This window comes from Narcine bancroftii, chromosome 2 (assembly GCF_036971445.1).
Source record: "Narcine bancroftii isolate sNarBan1 chromosome 2, sNarBan1.hap1, whole genome shotgun sequence".
Classification (NCBI taxonomy): domain Eukaryota; kingdom Metazoa; phylum Chordata; class Chondrichthyes; order Torpediniformes; family Narcinidae; genus Narcine; species Narcine bancroftii.
In genome coordinates, this window is record NC_091470.1 from 197,430,958 (window position 1) to 197,440,885 (window position 9,928).

The following is a 9,928-nucleotide window of genomic DNA, read 5'->3' on the forward strand; positions in this document are numbered from 1 at the left end:
ATTTTGATTAGCCCTACCCAAATGTAAACACCTCACTCTTATCTCTATTAAACTCCAACTGCCATCTCTCAGCCCACTCTTCTAACTGGCCTAAATCCCTCTGCAAGCTTTGAAACCTTTCCTCACTATACACAGCTCCGCCCATCTTAGCATCATTCGCATATTTATTAATCCAATTGACCACCCCATCATCCAGATCACTAAATGTATATGACAAACAGTAATGGACCCAATACCGAACCCAGAGACTCTCCACTAGTCATTGGCTTCCAATCTGACAAACATTTACCTACTCTCTGGCATCTTCCATTCAACCATGGCTGAATCCATTTTACTCTTCCAATGTTAATACCTAATGATCGAACTTTCCCTGAAGAACCTTATCAAAGGCCTTACTAAAGTCCATATATATATATATATATATATACAACATCCACTGCCTTTTACTCTCATCAACTTTCCTAGTAACCTCCTCAAAAAATCTGATGTTGGTCAAACATGATCTTCCCCTCACAAATCCTTTGACCGTTCCTAATCAAACCCCGCAGATCCAAATATTTATATATGCCATCTCTAAGAATACTCTGTCTGTCTGTTGCTCTCTCTCCCTCTTCCCTTTTCCCTGTCTCCTTCCCCCAGCTTTGCTTCCATAGAACCTCCCACCCTTAAATCAATTCTCACCTTTCCTTTCCCGTCTTCTTGTCATATTCAATATTCAACACCTTTTGCCTTTTGCTCTGCCCTGCCTTCCCTTCTCCCCAGCCTTTTAATTCAGATGCCTGCCTGCTTTTTATTCATACCTTGAGGAAGGGCTCAGGCCCGAAAAGTTGGTACTATCGCTTTACCTCCTACGGACGCTGAGATCCTCCAGCATTTCTGTGTTTTTCTCTACAATCACAGCATCTGCAGACTTTCGTGTTTCACTTCACATGGATTTCGACACTGAACAGAAGATCAGTGCCCGTGATGGACTTGACGAAGCTCTTGTCTACGCTGAACAGGAAATCGGTGCCTGCGACGGCCTTGACGAAGTTTGCTGCTCTCGGCAGACTTCTGCCTTCCCGGGCACTCGAGATTCCAAGCCAACGTGATGTGTGAGGCGTTTCCCATGATCCCCTGCAAAGCCTTGTGCCACAAATCTGGTGGTCAGTGGTGGGCCTCAGGGATCGGTGCTGGGATCATTGTCTTTTGTCATAATGCGGTAAATTGGATCAGCAAGCTTGCAGATGGCACTAAAATTGGAGGTGTGGTGGACATCGAGGGATCAAAGGTTGAAGAGGGATCTGGACCAGCTGGAAAAATGGGCAGAAAAATGGCAGATGGAGTTTAATGCAGACAAGAGTGAAGTGTTGTATTTTGGAAGGACAAATCAAGAAGGGACATACACAGTAAATATCGGGCACTGAGGAGTGCAGTAGAACAGAGGGATCTGGGAATACAGATACACCATTCCCTGAAAGTGGTGTCATGGGTAGATAGGATCAAAAAGAGAGATTTTGGTATATTGGCCTTTATAAAGTATTGAGTATAAGAGTTGGGATGTTATGGAAAAGTTGTATAAGACATTGGTGGGGCCATATTTGGTGCATTGTGTGGAGTTTTGGTCACCGGACTACAGCAAAGATATCAATAAGATAGAAAGAGTGCAGAGAAGATTTACTGGGATGTTGCTTGGACTTCAGGAACTGAGCTACAGGGAAAGGTTAAACAGGTTAGGACTTCATTCCCTGAAGTGTAGAAGCATGAGGGGAGATTTGATCGAGGTATTTAAAATTATGAGGGGGACAGACAGAATAAATGTAGGTAGCTTTATCCACTGAGGGGCCGTGAGATACAAACTAGAGGACATGGGTGAAGGGTGAAAGGGGAAAAGTTTAGGGGAATATGAGTGGGAACTTCTTCATTCTGAGAGTGGTGAATGTGGGGTGAATGTTAACATTTAAGAGGAATTTGAACATGGTCATGGATGGGAGAGGGATGGAGGGCTATGGACTGAGTGTAGGTCACTGGGACGAGGCAGAATAATAGTTTGGCATAGACTAGAAGGGCCAAAGAGGCCTGTTTCTGTGTTGTAATGTTCTATGATTCCATGGGTCACTGGGAACGTTGGCCAAAACTGCCCAAATATGGCGGCATATCGTGCCAAAGTCTATTTAATGGATGTTTCTTGCACTCAGGATATCGGGGTGTGGACAGGGTGAAGTGCGTATCCCACCGGCCTCACCTTGCGATCGTGAGGTAGCCTTCCCTGTGAGTATCTCCTCCCCCACCACAGTCTGTCCGTGTTTAGCAGTCCCTCCCTCTGTCCCAGCATTTACCCCTTCCCTCTATCCCAGTGTTTACCACCATTGTGATCCAGTGTTCACCCCTTCCCTCTGACCCAGTGTTGACCCCCTCCCTCTGTCCCAGTGTTTACCTCCTCCCTCTGTTCCAATGATTACCCTCTTCTTCTGTCCCCTCTCCCTCTGTCCGTGTTTATCCCTTCTGTCCAAATGTTTATCACCTTCCTCTGTCCCAGTGTTTATCACAACTCTGACCCAGTGTTTACCCCTTCCCTCTGTCCCAATTTACCCCCTCCCTCTGTCCCAGTGTTTACCCTCTCCCTCTGTCCGTGTTGACCCCTTCTGTCCTAATGTTTATCACTTTCGACTGTTCCAGTGTTTACCCACACTTTGATCCAGTGTTTACCCCTTCCATCTGACCCATTGTTTACCCCTTCCCTCTGTTTACCCCTTCCCTCTGTCTGTGTTTATCCCATCCCTCCATCCCAGTATTTACCTCCTACCTCTGTTCCAATGATTACCTCTTCCTCTGTCCCAATGTTTACCCCCTTCCTCTACCCCAGTTTTTACCCCCTCCCTCTGTCCCAGTGTTTACCCCCCTCTCTGTCCCAGTGTTTAACCCCTCCCTCCATCCCAGTACTTACCCCCTCCCCCATCGACCCAGTGCCCCCTGTTTTTGGTGATAGCCACCACACCCCCTGCTTGCTTCCGCAGGGCTGGGACTGCACACTCTTTCTCCTGGCTGGATACGCCAAGTACCGGCGTCCATACGTCTGGCTCCGATCCCACCCCCGGCAGCAGCTCCGGTCCACAGCCGGGCTCTCCACCCCATCCGACTGCCCGCTGAAGCTGGTCTCCACCCAGGACCCACCTCAGGGAGGTAAGTATGCTGCCGGGACCCCTGTGCTTGCTCAGACCCCCTCACACTCATGGCCAGGATGACCTCACACTGGGACCCCTCACACTGGGACCTTTCACACAGAGACCCCCTCATACCGGGACCCCCTCATACTGGGATCCCCTCACATTAGGATCGCCTCTCTGCCCTTGTTTTACTTCATCCTTCTCTCCTGTACATTGGTGACCCCTCTCTTTTTCTCTTCACCTTCCTCTCTCACTCCCCCCATCACCCCCCCTCGCTTATCCCTCATCCCTCTCCCTTCTCTTTCCCTTCCCCCTCTCTCTCCTCTCCCTCACCTCTATCCCTCCCTCTCTCTCCATCACCCTCTCTCTGCTCCTCTCCTCCCCTCTTCTCCCCCTCCCTCCTCTGCAGCCGGACTGATCTGGGAGATCATTGCTGAGTTGGTGAACCTCTGCACCCACCCTCCGCCCCCTAACCCCTTCAGCCTGGACCTGCGCCACTTTGAGTGCCTCCCCCTGACCGAGCGGTTCCTGGCCTCGGGAGCCACAATCAGCTTCCTGCAGAAACTCCTCATCGACGGAGACCGGGAAAAGCCCTATTACAGCAAAGGTGGGTTGGGGTGGAAGCCCCTCCACACCCCTTCTCTCCCATGTGACGCCAGAACATGAGGGAGGAGGAGTCAGTTCAAATAAATCTCTCCAAACTCCAGAGTTTGTAGCGATGGCGTTCCTGTTGTGTAACATGTCGAGCCTTCCCTGTGGTTCATTCTCGCATTGTATGTGGGCTCGTGAGGTAAGATGTTGTATTTTGGAAGGACAAACCAAGAAAGGATATACATGCTGAGGTGTGCGGTAGAACAGAAGGATCTGGGAATACGGATATATAATTCCCTGAACGTGGTGTCACTGGTGGATAGGGTTGTAAAGAGATATATTGACCTTCATAAATCAAAGATTTGAGGACAGGAGTTGGAATGTTATGGTAAAGTTGTCTTAGATTTTGGTGAGGCCAAATTTGGAGCATTGTGTGCAGTTTTGGTCACCAGACTGCAGGAAAGATATCAATTAGATTGCAGAGAAGATTTACTAGGATGAGTGGCGGATTAATGACACCTAAGACCTAGACTGAGCTTTAGTAAGGGCCCCTCCCCCCCAACCTTAACTCCCTGCCCCATGGCCCCCACCCTTGTTTGAATAGAATAAAGTGAAATTGTTCAATTTATTAGCCTTTGGACGCGATGGCCTCACATATCCTAAATTTATCCGCGAGGGATGCGCTGGGAATACATCAGTTGGTGTTGGGTTGGAGGGAAAACTTCATTAAAATCAAACAAAACTTTAACTCACAGAAGCCTTGCGCTAGCCCTGAATGATTTGAAAAGTCTATAAGCTACCAAAGGATAAATAAAATCAGTTCTAAAAAAAAACAATCTCAATATAAAATAACACAGGAGAAGGGAGAATCTTTTTTAAAGAAAAATAAGCCCCCTGTAACCGACCCTCCCTGAGTCGAGCAGGAGGCAGACCTCAGATTCGCATGGGCGTACAAACGCGGGCATTTGCCGGGACCGGTGGGACCCCAAATTGATAGTCGGGACCGAGACCCCGCTGCTGACTGACGGGGAGCCTGGTACTTCCGCAAGACATGATTGACGGGCAGACCCAGGACTAACTCGAGCCCATATTGACAAGTGGTTATGTTGATGAACCAGTGGTTGTGACAGGCCCTCCTTTCCATTCCGGGCCCCTAGTCTTCAGCCTTACTCAACCTAATGGTTAATCCACCACTGACTAGAATGTGGCCCAAATTTCCGGAACTGAGTTACAGGGTAAGGTTCAACAGTGTAGAAGAACAAGGGAAGAGTGCTTCTCAACCTTCCCTTCCCTCCCACACCCTACCTTAAGCAACCCCTTACTAATCACAGAGCCATGATGGCCTTCTTCTTCTTCTTTGGCTTGGCTTCGTGGACGAAGATTTGTGGAGGGGTACGTCCACATCTGCTGCATGCTTGTTGGTGACTGACAAGTCCGATGCGGGACAGGCAGGCACGGTTGCAACGGTTGCAAGGGAAAATTGGTTGGTTGTGGTTGGATGTTGGGTTTTTCCTCCTTTGTCTTTTGTCAGTGAGGTGGGCTCTGCGGTGTTCTTCAAAGGAGGTTGCTGCCCACCGAACTGTGAGGTGCCAAGATGCACGGTTGGAGGCGATATCAGCCCACTGGCGGTGGTCAATGTGGCAGGCACCAAGAGATTTCTTTAAGCCCTGATGGCCTAGGGATGGCTTAAAGTGGGATGTGAGTGGAAAGAGAAAGGTTGAAAACCACTGTTTTAATCGTCCCTCATTGACTCGTTATGTGCACCGTTTTAGAGCTCCAAAGGAAATGGGCCAATGACGAATTTTCACAAGCAAAATAATTCAGTAACAATTGGGTCTAGAGCAGTGGTTCTCAACCTTCCCTTCCCCACTCACATCCCACCTTAAGCAACCCCTTACTAATCACAGAGCACCGATGGCCTCGGGATGACTTAAAGTGAGATGTGAGTGGAAAGAGAAAGGTTGAGAACTGCTGTGATAGATGTATTTAAAATAATAAGGGGTATAGACAGAGTTAATGTAGGTCGGCTTTTTCCACTGAGGGGAGATGAGATACAAACCAGAGGACACAGAGTCAAAGTGAAAGGGGAAAGGTTTAGGGGGAGATTCTTCACACAGAGAGTGGTGGGAGTGTGGAATGAGCTGAAGTGGGCTCAATTTAACACTTAAGAAGAATTTGGACAGGTACATGGATGGGAGTGGTATAGAATGGGTGCAGGTCAGTGGGACTCAGCAAAAGGATGGATCAGCATAGACTAGAAGGGCTGTAATGTTCTATGTTTCTTTCACGAGCAGTTTAGCAAGTCAACCCCAACATTCAAATGGCCGTGCACAGTAGAATAGGAGACTTTATCCCTAAGAGTGCAGTTGGAAAGGATGCAGAGGAGAATGACGAGGATGCTGCCAGAACTTGGGGGGCCTGAGCCACAGGGAGAGGTTGAGCAGGCTGGGGCTTTATTCCTTGAAGCACAGGAGAATGGGGAGGTGTGATTTCCTGGAGATATGAGAGGAATAGATGGGACAAACACTTTTTCCATAGTCAGGGAATCGATTAACCAGAGGACATGGGTTTAAGATGAGAGGGGAGAGATTTAACCTGAGGGGTAAAGCTTTTACCAAGACGGGTGTGTGGAACAGGCTGCCAGAGGAGGTGGTTGAGGCAGGGACTATTGCAATGTTTAAGAAGATATTGGATGGATCCGTGGATAGGACGGGTTTAGAGGGGTGTGGGGCCAAATGCAGGCAGGCAGACCAGTATGGGTGGGACATTTGGATAGATCCATGGATAAGATGGGTTTAGAAGAATGTGGGGTCAAATGCAGACAGGTGGAACCAGCGTGGGTGGGACATGTAGATGGATCCATGGATAGGACAGGTTTAGAGGAGGGATGTGGGGCCAAACACAGGCAGGTGGGACAAGGGCGGGTGGGACATTTGGATGGATCCATGGACAGGATGGGTTTAGAGGAAGGATATGTGGCCAAACGCAGGCAGATAGGGCAAGGGTGGGTGGGGCATTTTGATCAGAGGCCTGACAATGTCCCGGACGCTGCCTTTCAGTGGTGGAAGAGCTGTGGACTCTGACCAGACTGCACGTCAGGGCCCTCCTGGAGGTGCAGAAGCTGAAGCTGAGGGAGAGAGAAGAAGAGGAGCAGAGAGAGCGCGAGGACGACAGCAGTTTATCCTCAAATGAGTGAGCTGACGTTCACACCCCAAACCTCCTCCAGTCTCCTACAAAAAATGAGGAGGTCATGTTGCAGGTTTGCAAAACTGGTGAGGCCACACTTGGTATCATGTTCATTTTACTGATCGCCCCATTGTGGGAAGGATATGGAGGTTTTGCAAAGGTCGCAGAAGAGATTTACTGGGATGAACCACATGTAATGTGCGGCTCGTGGTAAAATGCTGCTTGAGATAGGAATCGTATGAGCCGGTGCTCAGAATGGTAGTTTTAGTGGACATAGCTTGCGATTGAAAATATTTGGTATGTATACTGCATATATACACGAATAATGTAAAAATCAATCCCCCAATTATTGGCTCCGGCTGCCTGCCCATCTGAGGTCCCGATTCCCCGACTGCAAACTTATCACCCGGCCGTCCAACTTAGCTCCCAACGCCACGATCGTGGACTTACCACCCAATTCCGCTGCCCACCCATCCGACGCCCCAATTGTGGGCTTACCACCTGGTTCCGCCTATCCGCCCATCTGAGCTCCTGACGCTCCGATTGATGCAGATACTTACCACGGTCAAAAGTAGAATGCGTGTAATAGTCGATCCCCTAAATTTTACCTTAAAAATTGGTCTCAAAAGTCGACTATTACGCACGTATATATAGTATGTGTACTTTTCGATTATTGAAATTAGCAGTTTAAAATCTACATACATGAAATAAAAATTATTACGTACTTGCATTTCTTTATGTGTGTGTGTATGTATGTATATATATATATATATATATGTTTTGTAACAAAAAAGAACATAGAGCAGTACAGCACAGTACAGGCCCTTCGGCCCTCGATGTTGTGCCGACCCATATATTCCTAAAAAAAGCTACACCCCCCCCCCCCCCACTGCCCCACAACCCTCCATTTTTCTCTGTCTAAGAGTCTCTTAAACACCCCCAATGTTCCAGCCTCCCCGGCAAAGCATTCAAGTCACCTTCAACTCTTTGTGTAAAAAAAAACGCCCCTAATGTCTCCCCTAAATTTCCCTCCCTTCACTTTATACAGACGTCCTCTGGTGTTTGCTGATCCAGCCCTAGGGGAGGGAAACAGGCGCTGACCATCCAACCCTGTCCATGCCTCTCAGAATCTTGTCGACCTTGATCAAGTCTCCTTTCATCCTTCTATGGCCCAAGGAGAAAAGAACCTGCTCTGCTCACCTGGCCTCGTGAGACTTACTTGTTTGAAATGTACGCGTAAGAGAAAATAGCGTGCATGCTATATTTTTGCAGCTGTCAAACATCTGAAGTTTATCGAATGTGGCTCTTGAGTTTGGCCACCCCTGAGTTAGAGGGTACGTGTCGTGGGGAGAGGTCGGGCAAACTTAGGAGTGTTGAATACTGAGGGGGAGACCTGAAAAAAGTTGATAAACTAATGATCAGCATTCAAGATTATTGTCATGCAATAAAACAGGAAATGTAATATTACACCATATTTTCTGTAGTTCCACTGTATGGGCAAAAAAAGATTTGCCATCAGCAGAAATTTCCTGGCGCCCCTTACAGCCAGATCACAAGACAAAGGAACAGAAGGTGGCCACTCGGCCCATCGAGGCTGTTCCGTAAACCTACACTAGTTCCAATTTCTGGCCTTTTCCCCCCGCATCCCTTGATGCCCTCACTAATGAGATACTTGTCTCTTTCTTGTTTGAATCTGGCCTCCACTGCTGGATCCACAGATCCGTGACCCTCTGGCTAAAGAAACAAAAGGGAGTCCGTTCATCCGCCCCCCCACCCCCCAGAGTCACTGAGTGTCTGTGGATTCACCTCTAGCACTCCCGCAGCCACACAGCCCTCCCGCAGCCACACAGCCCTCAGCCCAAACCATCAGCGGCCCGAGCTCCAGATCTGAACCTCACAAGACCAGGATCCCTTCCATGCCCTCGCATCCCAGTTTCAGTACCTTCAGCCAGTCTCCAGCAGCCCGCAGCCCGGTGTGAGCCCCTCGACTGCAGTTGCCAGCAGCCCACAGCCTGCGTGGGCTCCTCGCCTTGAGTCACCTCCTGTGTGTTCGTCAGCCGCAGAGCCCCTCTCTCACAGTCACTGTCCTGTGGGTCGTCTCTTCTGTCTCACCTCAGACTTGGGGGGGGGGGGTCCCTTGCGTCAGTCCCCTGCTTCCCCGGAGTCTGCAACCCTAAGAGGCACTGCCATCTTGTGTGGGATTTTAAAATAAGCCACTGTCACCTCCTTTAACGGGCCATTAAAGCCTGCACAGAGCCGGTGGTGGTGGGGCTAGGTGGTTGGACCCCAGCGGGGGAGCTCTATGTCCCCGGTCTCCGGGGGTCTGCACGAGCGGCAGCGCTGTTGTTACTAGCAGCCCACCATAAGGTGGATAGTCAGAATCTTTGCCCCAGGGGCAAAGCGTCACACACTGGGGGAGGGGGGAGGAAGTTTAAGTGAGATGTGCGGGGAAGAGTGGTGGGTTACTGGAACAGGTTGCCAGAGGTGGTGGGAATGGAGAGGGAGTGGAGGGAGGGGGTTTGAAGCAAGAGGAAGTGGAAGAGGTGGGGGGAGGAGGGAAGGGGGTGGGGACAATGAATGTGAGATGGTTTGGAGAGGGGGAATGGAGTGGGCAGGGAGGAAGGGTGGACAGGTTGATCAGGAGGAAGGGAGATGGAGAGAGAGACAGATGGAGGAAGGGGTGGAGATGGAGGGAGGGGTCAATTTGCAGGGAGGGAAATTGAAGGAGAGGCAGAGATGGAGAGAGGGGTGGTTGGCGAGAGGAAGATGGAATGAGGGAGGGAACAGAGTGGAAATAGAGTGGGGTGGAGAGGAAGGGAGGGTTTGCCCATGTCATCTGCAACTACAGGGCTGCCACATTGAACACCCCCGCTAACATGCGGGCAGGAGAAGGCCATTCATCCCCCTTGGAAGCTGATCCTATCCCCTTCCCTGCCTCATCCGAGAAATAGGCAGTACCCCTCCAGCCTGCAGGATAGAGAACCCCCAGCGAATCCCTCTTATTC

The 9,928-nt window shown here is 49.7% G+C and overlaps 1 protein-coding gene across 1 annotated transcript; it reads left to right on the forward strand.

Annotated features, from left to right (window-relative positions):
• The first annotated feature begins 1,956 nt into the window (after positions 1 to 1,956).
• On the forward strand, positions 1,957 to 7,553 carry LOC138753056 (uncharacterized). The gene is made up of 4 exons (XM_069915647.1): positions 1,957 to 1,998; positions 2,997 to 3,162; positions 3,556 to 3,753; positions 6,797 to 7,553. Exons 1-4 carry the CDS (start codon positions 1,957 to 1,959, stop codon positions 6,931 to 6,933), a joined length of 543 nt encoding a protein of 180 aa, XP_069771748.1. The 3' UTR covers positions 6,934 to 7,553.
• The last annotated feature ends 2,375 nt before the right edge of the window (positions 7,554 to 9,928 follow it).

Excerpts from the sequence above, each read along its gene's own strand:
- LOC138753056 (XM_069915647.1), top strand. The coding sequence starts at position 1,957 with ATGGTCATGGATGGGAGAGGGATGGAGGGCTATGGACTGAGT. Across the intron at positions 1,999-2,996 it reads TGGAGGGCTATGGACTGAGT|GGCTGGGACTGCACACTCTT; the intron begins GTAGGTCACTGG and ends TTGCTTCCGCAG. Across the intron at positions 3,163-3,555 it reads CCAGGACCCACCTCAGGGAG|CCGGACTGATCTGGGAGATC; the intron begins GTAAGTATGCTG and ends CCTCCTCTGCAG.